Source organism: Diprion similis, chromosome 12 (assembly GCF_021155765.1).
Source record: "Diprion similis isolate iyDipSimi1 chromosome 12, iyDipSimi1.1, whole genome shotgun sequence".
In the NCBI taxonomy this organism is placed as follows: Eukaryota; Metazoa; Arthropoda; class Insecta; order Hymenoptera; family Diprionidae; genus Diprion; species Diprion similis.
In genome coordinates, this window is record NC_060116.1 from 6,586,545 (window position 1) to 6,600,367 (window position 13,823).

At 34.6% G+C, this 13,823-nt stretch overlaps 2 protein-coding genes across 6 annotated transcripts in view; one reads left to right on the forward strand and one right to left on the reverse strand.

Moving 5' to 3' along the window:
• Positions 1 to 1,170: 1,170 nt before the first annotated feature.
• Positions 1,171 to 3,559, forward strand: LOC124413487 (protein D3-like). Its single transcript, XM_046894094.1, has 5 exons — positions 1,171 to 1,256; positions 1,436 to 1,548; positions 1,642 to 1,762; positions 2,646 to 2,856; positions 2,989 to 3,559. Exons 1-5 carry the CDS (start codon positions 1,238 to 1,240, stop codon positions 3,125 to 3,127), a joined length of 603 nt encoding a protein of 200 aa, XP_046750050.1. The 5' UTR covers positions 1,171 to 1,237; the 3' UTR covers positions 3,128 to 3,559.
• The window catches only part of LOC124413485 (alpha-1,6-mannosyl-glycoprotein 2-beta-N-acetylglucosaminyltransferase), a 49,625-nt gene continuing 38,419 nt past the window's right edge, over positions 2,618 to 13,823 (reverse strand). For 3 of the 5 annotated variants that reach the window (XM_046894087.1, XM_046894085.1, XM_046894086.1), the window contains 6 exons: positions 10,828 to 11,014; positions 10,294 to 10,713; positions 9,368 to 9,674; positions 8,657 to 8,827; positions 6,815 to 7,065; positions 3,964 to 6,507 (listed from right to left, as the gene is read on the reverse strand). In XM_046894087.1, the coding sequence (XP_046750043.1) occupies positions 6,279 to 6,507; positions 6,815 to 7,065; positions 8,657 to 8,827; positions 9,368 to 9,674; positions 10,294 to 10,713; positions 10,828 to 10,997 (1,548 nt within the window). In that variant the 5' untranslated portion in view covers positions 10,998 to 11,014 and the 3' untranslated portion in view covers positions 3,964 to 6,278. Of the gene's footprint in view, positions 2,884 to 3,963; positions 6,508 to 6,814; positions 7,066 to 8,656; positions 8,828 to 9,367; positions 9,675 to 10,293; positions 10,714 to 10,827; positions 11,015 to 13,823 lie in introns of those variants that run through there. The other 2 variants (XM_046894089.1, XM_046894088.1) reach the window with 2 other exon arrangements.

The following is a 13,823-nucleotide window of genomic DNA, read 5'->3' on the forward strand; positions in this document are numbered from 1 at the left end:
TCAATTAGTCGTGCTAGCTTTGCATGAGTGTCAGTGTATGATTGTAAAAGAGAGAAAAAACATGTTTGAATACGGCAGACACCTTCAATGCATTTGATAACTGGTTTTAAGGAAACAAATCGCCTCTGCGTGTCATCCATGAACTATCATTAAGTAACATTTGCCGAAAATGAAAATTCGTAGACTGGTTTTACTACACTCGATTGAAAACAGTTGTGTGACAAATCTATCAAAATACTCAGCCTACTATGTGAATCTGGCGCAACGAATTACGGAATTTTTTCAAGACAGGCTCGATTTTAAGAAATATCTTCCCAAATAACTTGATTCGTCAAATAGTAATATGAAATCAAAGAGTAATGAAAAATCAAATCGATGTGAACAATTATTGAAGAAATTTCAGGAAACTATAAGTGAAATACTAGAATATTCCTGGATACTTTCGAAAAATTTATGAGTTAAAAAATATTTTATAGATTCACAGAATTTTCAGGAATCTGATTACTTCTTGTTGGCATCAATTGGTTTTCGTCATCATTGTAAGTCTTGATTAAGGCCATGGAATATATGGACAACCTAGGCTTCCGGATACGCATTGACGCTAAATTAGAAATACACGAAAGTTTTGGCCCCTTTCGAAGTACGAAATCTGTATAATTACATAAGATGCAAATTTTTTCTCTCTTCCCTCGATAGCTGAAGATGAATGTTACTGGTATAAACATTTTGAATAGTCACGCGGTGACTGTCAGTGACTGTACAAAAGAATACAAATATAGTACAGGTATATACTCGTATGATAAACACATTAATAATCATACAGTTTCAAAAACTACACTTATAATTTTTTCAAGGCTGCCAATGAAGTGGATCATTTAGCAAGTCATGGTACCAAGTTTTGTGCAAAAGAATACACGATTACGATAATTGCTAATTGCTGCTTTGGGTTAATTGTGTTGTATTGTGTTAGGTGGCAGAGAGCTGGATCCACGGGTCGTCGCCTTCGACGTCTCTTTTCGCACTACACTGTAACAACGGAAACATACAGAAAACATAATATCAGGCGTTACCACACACGGAACACCGGTTTTCGATTGTATGGAAGTAAAAAGATTTTGCCTAGCAGCAGGTGTCCAGTGGGGAGAGCATAGCTCTATAAATACGAGATACCTTCACCGACGTTGTCGCAGTTTCTCGGAGTCGGTTGAATTGTTTAAACGACTACAAGTCAGCGGCAATGAAGGCTTTGCTAACAGGTAAAGAAAAGATAATTGAACCTGAATTTCAAACGATAGAATTAATTAATGATCTCATTATCAGATAGAAAAAGAGTTAAAAAAAAACGTGGAAAAAAGCATCGGTAATAACAAATTTGCCGAGTACAATATTTCGTTTGTTGTATATTAGATTACGATCGAGAATTCATTATTTGCAGCAACTTTATTCTGCACAATCGGATTCGCGCTTGCCGACGTTGCGAGCGAGTTTCAGGCGGCAAACATTACGTCTGACATTTTGGCAGGTCGCTATCCGATAGATTTGATCGAGGTATTTGCAATCTCTTTAATCAACTCTCGGTGACAGAAAATTAGCTATTTTACCATCAAATAATCAATAATCGTTTGACCATCTGTAAAATAGGTGAAGTATGGAAACAACGTCGTAAATCTGGGCAACGAGCTGACGCCGACACAGGTGAAGGATATTCCAGAGGTCCACTTCAAACATGAAGGCGGTGTTCTTTACACGCTGGCAATGACAGGTATAATAATGATTATAGACCGTATTCGTTACAATAACCAATTATCGCGATTTGAAATTACATTTTTCCGCACAGTTGAACAAAAGCACTGGAAAACTTAGTCTTGGTAGTGTCATTGCACGGGCCACCTTAAAGTGACCTTAGGAATCAATTACCTTGACGCAACGGCATACATGGGCAAGCCACTTTCACCATACGGTAGAAAACCTGTTTGCTATACATGTTGCCAGTTTAAAAGTGTACATACTCATCGTCAAAAATATACATAAGCCGCCGGTTATGGCTGTTCTTTTTAAATTCATTATCGTCAGTTTAACGTTTAACTTTCAAAGTTTCTTTTACTATCACTCATTGCTTTAAAAATCTATAAGATGTACCTACGTCGTTTTTATCCTACATCATAAGGTGCTATAGGAAATGTACAATCACAAGTATAAGCCACGTTATCTTGTACAATTCTCTATAAAATATTATTACATATACTGTTGTAAAATGAAAGCTATCTGCGATTTCTCGATCGAAAATGTTTGAAGTTTAAACATCTGCTAATACAAGAGTTTACCGCACAATAAATGAGACTGCAAAATGTTGGCTGTTGAATAAACCACGTCAGAATAGACTTTCGTTGTTACGACGTTTAGACGTTTACTTCCCGAGAAAGAATTTAACTTCGAACATGTTTATTGCTGCACCTCGACTTTCTCCACTTTTACTAATTGTAAGAAAATTTCTCAATTTACAACGACACAATTCAATGTCCGTGGACACTGAATATCTACGAGCAATCAACTTTCAATTTTTCGTAATATATAATTTTCTACAAAAAAAAAAAAAAAAAAAAAATTATGTTAATAGTACTCTTTTCGCACTCTTTCATATTCAGATCCGGACGTACCTACACGAGGCTACAATCGTGAATTCAACCATTGGCTTGTTGGTAACATCCCTGAGGACTCTGTCGAAAAGGGAGAAGTCCTGGCGGAATATGTTGGCTCTGGACCACCACAAGGCACAGGATTACATCGCTACGTTTTCCTTGTTTATCGGCAAAATCAGGGCGCCATAACTTTCGACGAGAGACGTTTGAGCGCAAGGTGACCATGCAATTCATCCAATCCAATCTAAAAAATTTGAATGAAATTAAACAAATCCGGCAAAATGCATGCAAAAATTATGGTAGATAGGTAATTGGTTATCTAATACATTGTGCCCCTATGTATTTACAGAGACGGTAAACAAAGGATGCGATATTCAGTTCGGAAGTTCGCCGAAAAGTATAATTTGGAGGGCCCTATTGCAGGAAACTTTTACCGTGCACAGTATGACGATTATGTCCCCAACGTTCACAAACAGCTTGGATTCTGATCACGAGATTCAGAAAAATCTGCTTTTTTAATTATGAATACGAGTAAACTACACAAACACATTATAAGAAACTAAATTATATATGTCTATACCTATATAGGAATACGGAGGCGTACGAGAATGACAAATGTGTGTAGCAAAAATTTGTTAAATAAACTGATTGCAAATTGTTCTTTATGGAACATTCATTTTATTTCAATATAAAACACTCACTATCCCGATTTGCAACTCCAACCAACACAAACACTAGGAAGATGATAATGAAATAACGATTTATGAATTATAGATACTTAATAATCCTCATAGGATTAAGAAATGTACATTATGCCACATAGATTCAATTGGATGCACTTATACACCAATTCAGGTAGCTGTCATTACAGAACAATGCAATGCATGTATCAAGGATATATGCGTAATATATCTTTGGTGGTGAAAAACTACTTAAGCTTATATCTATGTAGGTATTTAAATTTATCTCAAACAATTTTCCCAACTCGGTTGGGAATTTAAAGTACGGACAGTTTGCAGCAGCTATTCTTCATCACACAGATATTCGAGTAAATAGGTTCTACATCGTCAAAATTTTACTCTGATTAATAAGCGAAAATCAGTGAATGTTCTGAAAAGTATTACCATTATAACAACTGTTAAAAGACTTTTACAGGCACATAGCCTAATAATGTTGATATGATTTCCCTTTGAAAAAAATGTTACAAGCTATTGTTTCACGCTGCTTGAGTTTGTTTCATACTGTTCCAACATCTTTAAAAAAGTCATTTATTTACATTAGAGATCTCAAAATTCTCAATAGTATAGCAGCAGTGCTCATTTTGTCTCTATTTTTCACACCCTCGGACTCCAAAGTATAGACCCCACAGGTCTAATTGTTTGTAAGTTTCATGCGCATTATTAACTGTTCATGACGGAAAGTATGCACGTATATTTACCTATTTGAAACGCATATAATATATTTTTCTCACCCGAATTGAACGAGTTTCAACTTAGTTAGCTGTATGAAATAAACTGTATGTTAAAAGCTTACTTATTTCAATTCAATATAATAGGTATATGTATATTTGAACATACAGTAAGATGAAGAGTTTCATCTTTATTCATTCAAATGTCTCATAATTGTCTTGTATTATGATCAAGTTGCACTCGGAAAATAGTTCTTGATTTGCTTATGGTTTCGTTGAACTTGATTTCGTTGAAACCGAAATATTTGTAAGATTTTCATCTTCATTTTTTTTACTCGTGACGCTATATTATATCTAATTTTAAAACTGTAAATTAATGTATGTAGTTAGAAGTACCTGTTACAAGCTTAGCAGGTTATTATATTTCAATATCAAATATCATTACATTACATTTCATATAGTGACTAGAGTATAATGTGCGTTTTCAAGTAATCAGCATAGTTTACAATATTGTCATATGTATAAAAAAAAATTAAATCAAAATAAGGAATAAAAAACTTTTCATCAAATAAGAAATTTCATTAGGCATTTATGGGAGTTATTTCGTACTTGCGTAGGAGGGTAAGGACTGTACGAATATCCTAACGCGAAAATTCAAACGTGTAATTAATAATTTTGTGTTAATAATATATCATGTCAGTTAATATCTCAGATCGATAGAAAGGAATACAAATAATTATAACACTATGTAATGAAAACTGAAAATTACAATCTTCATTGACGTAGTAGCCACGTATTAAGAGTAGTGTCCGATTTTTTGATTTCTGACTGACATCAATAAATATGTAACATAAAAAAGAATACCAATATTCTCATGTTTATGATTTTTCAACCATCGCGACTAAAGTTGACAGCTTTTTACGTACACATCAATCCTGTTTAACAAGCTTTACGGTTTACAAATTTCATTAACATCGTGAGAATTAGTGATGTTACCGCGATGAAAAGCCACTATTTTATGTCTAATGACTAGCATTGGCCAATTTTCTTTTCGCTTACTTCGTTTTCTCCTTTGTATGAAGTAGCACACTCGCTGAAACAAATTGTATTCAACACTGGGAAACAGGTATAGGTATCCATAGATAGAGCTATATGTATCAAATTTCAGTTTTTTCGCGGATTACGAACCTACACTCTCTATCATCTTAAATATAATCACAAACTGAATTAGAGCCTGATTCTGGTTCTGGGATAGTGTGTAATTATCTGAAACTTGGAATTGTCTGTGTACACTTAGGTATGTGTTTACAAGTAGTAGCAATTGTTGAAAAAATACACCACTACATTTGCTTAATAAGTACATGCGAGTATCAACTCAATTTGTACCGATATCTACGTACGCTGTTAAGTAATTAACGTAATAATACAAGCATATTCAAGTCCCTGGAAGTAACTGATATTCGTAAGCTTTTACAACTCAGAAGATCTGAATAATTCAATTATTTATTACTATCTAGAAAGAAAGTTAACCGTACTGTATAATGAAAAAGTAACACGATGACGAAGATGATGACGATGATGATAAAAGTATAATAATAACGATAATTATAACACTATCTTGAGCATGAAATTGATTATATTACATATTTGTAATGTATATTAATTGGTTTTCTCTAGGTAATCTTAAGTGGCAAATATGTCTTTCCTTTGGCTCTTAGCATTCCCTCTGTAATCGCCCAGCGATTACTTCTAGAGATTAATTCGTCGTAACTACATTAGGCTCAGCACGCAACTACTTGCAAATCTCTTGGTATTATTATATCAAATGTCCAAACATATACCTAACGTATAATTTCATTACAGTCGAAATGACTACTATACAAATTTTCTTTTTCTCTTTCCTCTTTTGTAATGGACTTGTTTCGGATGCTATTTAATGCTGTTTTAGCATCTATGGGTGAATAAGTCCAAAGCAAAACTACATTCTCGATAATACGACAGTATTTTCGCAACAAAGCGCCTTCTGTGTGTTTTTTACACGCAGTTAAATTCAACGCTCTCTCATACATAGTACTTAGTTCGTTGATTTGCTATGTCCAAGCAATTTTATACACAATATGCTTCTGTACATGAACGAGTTGCAGTTGAGCGGCCAATGATTTATGAAATCTTGACGCATTCAACTATAAAAATTTCTCACTGGCAGGCTCGGCTCTCATACTTCATCACAATCAAGGTAATCTCAATTCAGGATTCAGTGTGATGTTCAAACACAGTTGATGGTCTCTTATGTCCCCCCAGCCACCGTTCCCTTTTCTCAACTTTGTCTTTTTAGCCACAGCCGCATTTGTCAGTGTCAGTTGAGACGGAAACAAATGCTTTTTAGCAGTCTTTAGTACATTTTGTACCTTTTCAATAACCGACGTTGATTCACAGTTATTTTTCTTGTGATGAACCCCACTGAAAAGGAACCAAATCCTTAAATTCTCATTGTTCAAGTCCGCGGTGCACGGTGAAAATTTAACAGAGAACTTCTTTGTACTTCTGTTGACAGCGCTTTATGAGATTCTCAAAATGTTTCGACAATATTTGATCAATTTTATGCCTGACTTTTACAAATACGAGTTTCAGAAAATATCAACAAATGCAAATGGATCTAATTAAGAATTAATTGCAGGATGTAGACCAGTGCGTGAAAGGTTGTATCTTTCGCACATGTCTTTCCCTTCTTTTAAATCATATTTAACAATAATAAATGAATTATTACCATTCTCCGATGTGAAAAATTCTAGGTGCTTTCATCACCATAGCGATTAGGCCAGATTGTATGTGAGATAAGCCACCGGAGCCTTGACTTGGTGGGATACATCCTTGAGCGATGTGTTGAAGGCTCCAGTCCCAGTTATAGTCGTCGTAAGAGCAGAACTTGGAAGCACAGTCTCTCAGCTTGTTCCAAGTAATGCGATTGAATGCCATGCCCATATTATGTTTACTAGAAATCCACGGTGTTACCTCTGCCTGTAATTATTTCAATGATTGTTTGCGACTTATAATATTATCATCATCGCATAACTGTATGCACATTTTTTAGCAGAGGCCTTTCACCAAATTCTAAAATAATACCATTGTTAGTTAAACCTCTGAGGTTTCTCTGTTCCAAATTTTTTAAAGTATAATTATTATTACCATTAATCTACAAATTTTTTTTCGTAAATATTATTGGTAGAAGACCCCTTGTGCATAAATATATACATTTGATACTTGTACTCAGACTACAAAAGTTTCAGCAAAAGAATTCTACATTGAATTCTGAGCTAAGCGAGTTCAGTAACGAATCGAAAAATATCTAATTATAACATATGAGTCAATTTGTACTGTATTATATACCTTCTATAAAGGATATTGTCGTGCCATATCAAAAGTTGGGTCAGGTATAACAAAGCTCGTAAAGATGCATGTCGTAAATATACCTACTTGTACTGCAGTCATCATACTTAAGCTCTACATGCAAGATAATAATAATGATAATAATAATAATAATAATAATAATAGTAATCACTGACAACACCTGCTCTATTATACTTTTCCATCATTCATAGTTCTATATATTTATTACCAATGTATGTTACGCGTTAGATAATCATCATGCTTACAGCTTGTGCAAAAATAATTTAAGTCTGCGACAAACTTCACGATAGTATCTCAAGTTACTTTGCACAGTATTTCAAACTCGACTGACTATAAATGCTTTTGAAAGATCGTAAATTATATTCACTGGATAATTCTTTTTCTTTTCAACCTACATATTGCGTTCAATCATCACCTACAAAATGCAATTATGATTTGAATGAAAATTTGCTTTTCATGATTTACTGTACGTAGGTACTTATAAATTTGTACCTAAAGATACAAAAGACAAATAAGAATCTAGCCATAAAAATGTTTGGTAATAAGCTGCTTTAATTCAATTGCAACTACTGATTCAGAAAATGTAATTAGACAAAAAATAAGAAATCACTATGGAATTCGATAGGGACGTATGATACATAAAAAGAAAAATGGTATGAAGTAATAGATTATTGAGACGACGTTGAAAAAAAAGCTAAAAATCACATCCATTGAATCTGTAAATATCGGGGGTAGACGGTAGTGCGGAAAAAATTAAGAGAACCGAATTATCTCGAAATTCTTCAGTGGGCAAGAACTCAACGATACGGTGTCAAAAGGTTTGAGGGAAAAGAAGCGCGTTCATCGCAATAGAAATAAAACGATACTATTAATAATTATAATTTCAGTGGATAACGCAGAACATGGCAGGTAATTCTAAAATTCTACGATTCAAAATCAATCAACTGAACATACAATGAATACAGCATGCTGCAGCGAGGAGCAGGATATCTTTTATTAAACATTTATTAGTATTATTTCGTTTAAAAATATGAATTTGGGGTATCAAATTATATACTTTGCATATACTGAGACATTGGCGTATCGCTGTTTGTTTTTCTCTCTCTTTGTCGTGCAATGTACGAAAACGAATGCATATCTAAATGCCTATAAATAAATATGAGGTAAAAATTACTAGGATGCTGTGCTAGATTATTTTAACCTTCTGATAATGGTTGTAGAGGTTGGGCAAAAGCTGGAATGCCCAAGCAGGGGCAGCAGCTTGTACCAATTGAGCACCTTGATAGGTGGAAAAGCCACCCTGAATGATTCCATTGTGTCTCTTTAATCCGCGAAGCATTTCCTTTTGCAGGACACCATTGACGCCGAGAAACTGGGCGTGAAATTATCGTTATTACACATACAGATACCTACATCATACGCGTTGTCTCATCGAAATTTCACCACATTTCTTTTTCACGAACTTTAAACAGCTGAATTGATCCGAAGCAAGAGTACTCGAAAATTGACAAAAAGAAATTTGAAACAGAAATCAGACGTTCGGATCCCTTACCCCCATTGATATGTGATCTGTTTTTTTCTTTCCTTAATTAAGAATTATTTAAGAACAAATAATTAAAGTTGCGAAATATTTATCATTTAAAATAGTTATTATGACATCAATTATCACAAATCGATTTTCGACATAAAATATATGTCCAATGCCTCGCGAGCAGAGTTAATAATACATAAACTAACAATTATTGTATATTATGTGGCTTAATTGTGTAACTTGCAAGAAGCTGGGTGATCATATAATGATATGTCCGTGTGAATAAACGTCGTATATAAATAATAATAACAATAATAATAATAGAAATAACAATAATCATTAGACATACAAATTACGTTGCGTCGAAATGGAAGGGCTTACCTTTTTGTTATCCGCGTAATAGCTGTAAGTTTTAAGGTACGTCCCCAGCGACAAAATGTTGCAACGTTCACAGCTGTGCTTACATGTACGTTCCATCAGTCTAAGTACGTGCAAAAAGTCTTCGGCCACGTAGTGATCCTCCTCAAGGAACAAAACCATACCAACGTGGTTTTTCGTTACGGTTAACTGGTCGAATACTCGATTCGCCTTCCACCACCAGTGGTGTTTAGTTTGCGTGAATTTCGCCTCCCTGTAATGTCCGTAGAGGTCGGGATGCTCCGCGTTTATGCATTTCTTCACCAGAGCGCTGTGAAGAAAAAAGAAGAAAATAAAGAACAAAAAAAAGGAAGACGGAACTAGTCCAGTGTACATTTGAAATTAGAATTTTTAGATATCACAATTTTCTTTTTATAATCGTTGAGGGGGGTCGTCATTGATAATCTATATCCAGAAATTTGGCCAAATTCTGCAGTAGCTTCCGCCCGCCATTCTGAATTAATGGAGGAATATATTTATGTCTAAAAACTCGCCCATTTCAAACTTTTTATTAAAAAGAGCCATAACTATACTCGTGGGAAATTTAATACTCTACAACTTTGGTCGTAACAATTTTTTTGTCTACGGTCTTTATTTTCCGACCGGAGCCATAAATTCAAGATGGCGACCTGCAGCTACTGCAGAGTCTAGTCAAAATTCTGGATTTATACTACCAATGACAATTTTTTGGGACATTCCAACCAAGTTGGACCCAATTCCAATTTCGTTGATGATTCGGCCAAAGCACAGTGAAAACCATCGACCATATATCAGACATCAAGTTACAAGCAAACCGAAAATTTACTAATTGCAGTCGACTTTGATGTCGATTAGCACTGGTGAAGCATCCAAGAATAATATTAGTTTCATTCCATGGATGTACAATTTACCTTTCCCTCTTAATGTTACGTGGACAATCGTTGGGATCCTCGCCAGGAAACGTGTGGGGATGAGTCTGAATGCTATAAGGATAAAAGATCTGCATAACTCTGCAGAAGTCGACGCTCTGGACGAGAAAATTGATGTCCGGATCCCATACGTCGTGACTAAAAATGAGGAGGGTTTGTTCGATCCCCTTAGCTTGTGCCAAAGAGACGATCAAGTGCCTCAAGTAAGTGAGTCTGGCGTGAACCTGGATGACGATGACCGGGGCGTCGGAAGCCAGGGGACCAAACGCCTCTTCGTTGAAGACGCGCTGCTCTAGATTAGCCTTTTCTATCTGTCGACGTAGCTCGGATATTGTGAGATTCCCAAATATTCCGGCCGTCGAGTTGGATCCGGCTGTCGAGTTTCGCCTGTCCTTTAGAAACCTGCGAAGCAAAAGTTACAGGGAATTGAGATAAATTCAAAAGTGGAGAAAATTAAATAAAAATCAAATTTAGAAAACACTCAAACAAAAGCTGCGAATCAACGGTTTATTCAACCTGTGCAGTTCCTGAGGCACAAGCATCAGCAGACTCTCGTTTCCTGAGGGCGGTGAACCAGAACGACTTGTCAAACTGGCCACGTGGAATTGCAGCCAGAGAAGAGTTGCCAGGAAGACGAGGGCCAGGGTTCTCACCAAGGTTCCACGACCATTTCGACCGCCACCCATGACAGCCACCCCCGAAACTAGTGAAAATAAAATTAAGACAATTGTAGGGTCAAATAAAAAAACTAATAAAGGCTTTCTTTTTTCGTTGCTGACTTTAGAGGAAAATTTTCCATTCTTACATAATTTTCAGTTTCCAAATATCTGGAATTTGTTAAAGAGAAGTGATAATCGTCTCGTTTTATCGTTGGAAAAATTATCACGTTACAGTTTGCAGAGAATTTCCATGTTTTTTGATTTTCCACAGTTAAAAATTGTACAATATAAATTGAAAAAAAAAAAAAACCTATAATCGATTCGATTATGCAATCAATTCGAGCAATGTTGTAATCAAACTTGCAATTCGTTTGACGACTCGGTTGAAATTGAATTTACTTTCACATTTCACGGCAAGTTTTAATTATCGGCAACGAAAATATTGACCAATCAATTATTTCTACTTTATACTATCTATGTATATTGCGTATCGATCGACACTGACAACATTTGAATACCCACATCGTGCAGTTTCCCACGCCCCCTTAGCATCGATTAAAAAATATATATTTGTGACATGTGTTTGCGAGTCAATTAACAACCCTCTTCTAACCAGATCCATGTTTAATTATTCGTGCATAGTAATCGTGTGCGATATTTCAAAACCGAAATTCTACCCTCCATCTCGTTGATTACCTGCATAAAACTTACACAAAATGGATGTGATTTTATTGTTTATACTTTTTAAGGTCAATCCGAGAAATGATTAATTGTAAAACCGAAGAGCAATTGCGTGTCTCGCGCAAATAATATTAAGCTCATTGTTTTTTTTTTTTTTTTTTTTTTTTTTATACCCTCATAAAAGATTATTAATAATCTTTTTCCTTTCGCGGAATAGATATGTACTTATTCGCATATCTCGACGTTTATAAAGTCACAAATTAACGACTTCCGTCAACAAATGATGACGCGTTAAAACCGCAAGCAGTATGTATGCTGGATGATTAGAAATGATGTAAGGAAAAAAGGAAAAAAGGAAGTAGATTGCCTTAATTTCTTTTATTCTTTGGTTTATTCTTTGTTTGCTTATTTTCATGCGGTCAACTATTGCGCGATAAAGGCGTACAGTAAGCGTCATGTTGGAACGAATTATTAATCGCTGACGACGAATCACGGTTAATAAAAAGCATGGAGGAAAGAAAAGAAAACAAAACTTAATGACACTGACTTATAAAGACTAGAAATATGAGGAACCGAATGAGGGACTCGGCGATAAATTTTGCTGATAATAACTGGAGTATCGTCGAGTGATAAGTTTACTTAAAGCGTGTTTGATGAGCAATTCGAGCGTGGATCAGAGATGGATAATAACGATACACGATTGCCTCGACGATAAAGACAAATATGATGATTTTTTCTGCATTTATACATTTTATTTTCATTCGAGACACAAACATCGATACATCATACCTGAATTGCAGATAATGCAAGAAAAAGAAATGCAAGAAATAAAAACGTGCATAATTCAAATGGCGAATAAAAATAATCGCAAAGTAGTGTTTAAATGAAGAGAAGAAACAGAAAGTGATGAAAAAAAAACACTTGCTTTCATATCGAGTGAAATCATTCTTCAATTGAGAAAATAATGCCTAAAATCACAATAAAATTTTTATAGTAATGATGACTTCCGAATAATTCATATTTAATAAAAATTTCAGGTGGTTAATTTTATCCCTTGTTATTGAGAAAATTTCAGGGAACCCACTCTGCCTCCAAATTTTTTGAAATTTTTAAACCCAAAATTAACACAGGATCAAATCGTAAGCGTTAAAAAAAAGGCAATTTACTTGTAAATGTTCGAATTTCACCAATTCGATGATGCGCCGCGCTAGTTAGTAAAGATAATTTTGGGTTTAGAAAATTTGAAAATTCCGAATTAGGTGATGAGAGGAGAAAAAAAAAAAATGGAAAAAAATTCTGCCCACGTTTTCCTTAACGTTTTCCATGTTTTGTGTCATTCGTGGGATTTTTGAGAATTTTTTCAGATTTGAAAAAAATAGGCATTTGCAATTGACTTCAAATATTGATAAAAAATAAATGGTTTAATAAAAAGATTTAAAAAAAAATGGAATACCCCATATATGTAGACATGTAGATATAATATAAGTATATCCAGATGAATCTTCGTCACGAATCAATTCGCAGGGCAATCGTTGAAAGAGGTGCACCATACGTAATGTAAACATGAGCCATACAATCTATCATCTGGTCTTAAACAAAGATATTTGTTATTGCATATGTATAATAAAGTAGGTAATAAAATAAAAATCTGTAATACTTTTAACGACGTGTAGCAGCGCGGTCGAAAAACTGTGGTAATCATTGTATATACAGACATTATGTAGGCATGTACCATATAAATGTAAAAAACCTTGGTAGTATGTACACATCCACACAAAATGTTGACGGAATTTTTTTTTTAAACAATTAAAAAGGGAGAATAAAATTAAAAAATAAGCCTATTAAGGACCCCCTACTATAGAAATAAAAGATCGATTGTATAATATTATGAATGAAATGAAATTCCTGCAGCACTATCGCAATGATTAACTTTTTCAAACAATCTTCAACGCAATTATAGTTAATTAACTTGAAACCCCTCAAATCGAATCTAATAAAAATTACTGCAGCTTGATTACGTTTCCTGCGGAAGATGCTGCGGTGACCCAAAGATATTATAAAATAATTGCAGTTACGCATAACGTGTTAACATCTGCCGGAATAAAACCCTGATAAACGGTAATTATTCGATCTTTTTTTCCCCCGAAAATATCCACCGAAAAGTTCAGCACA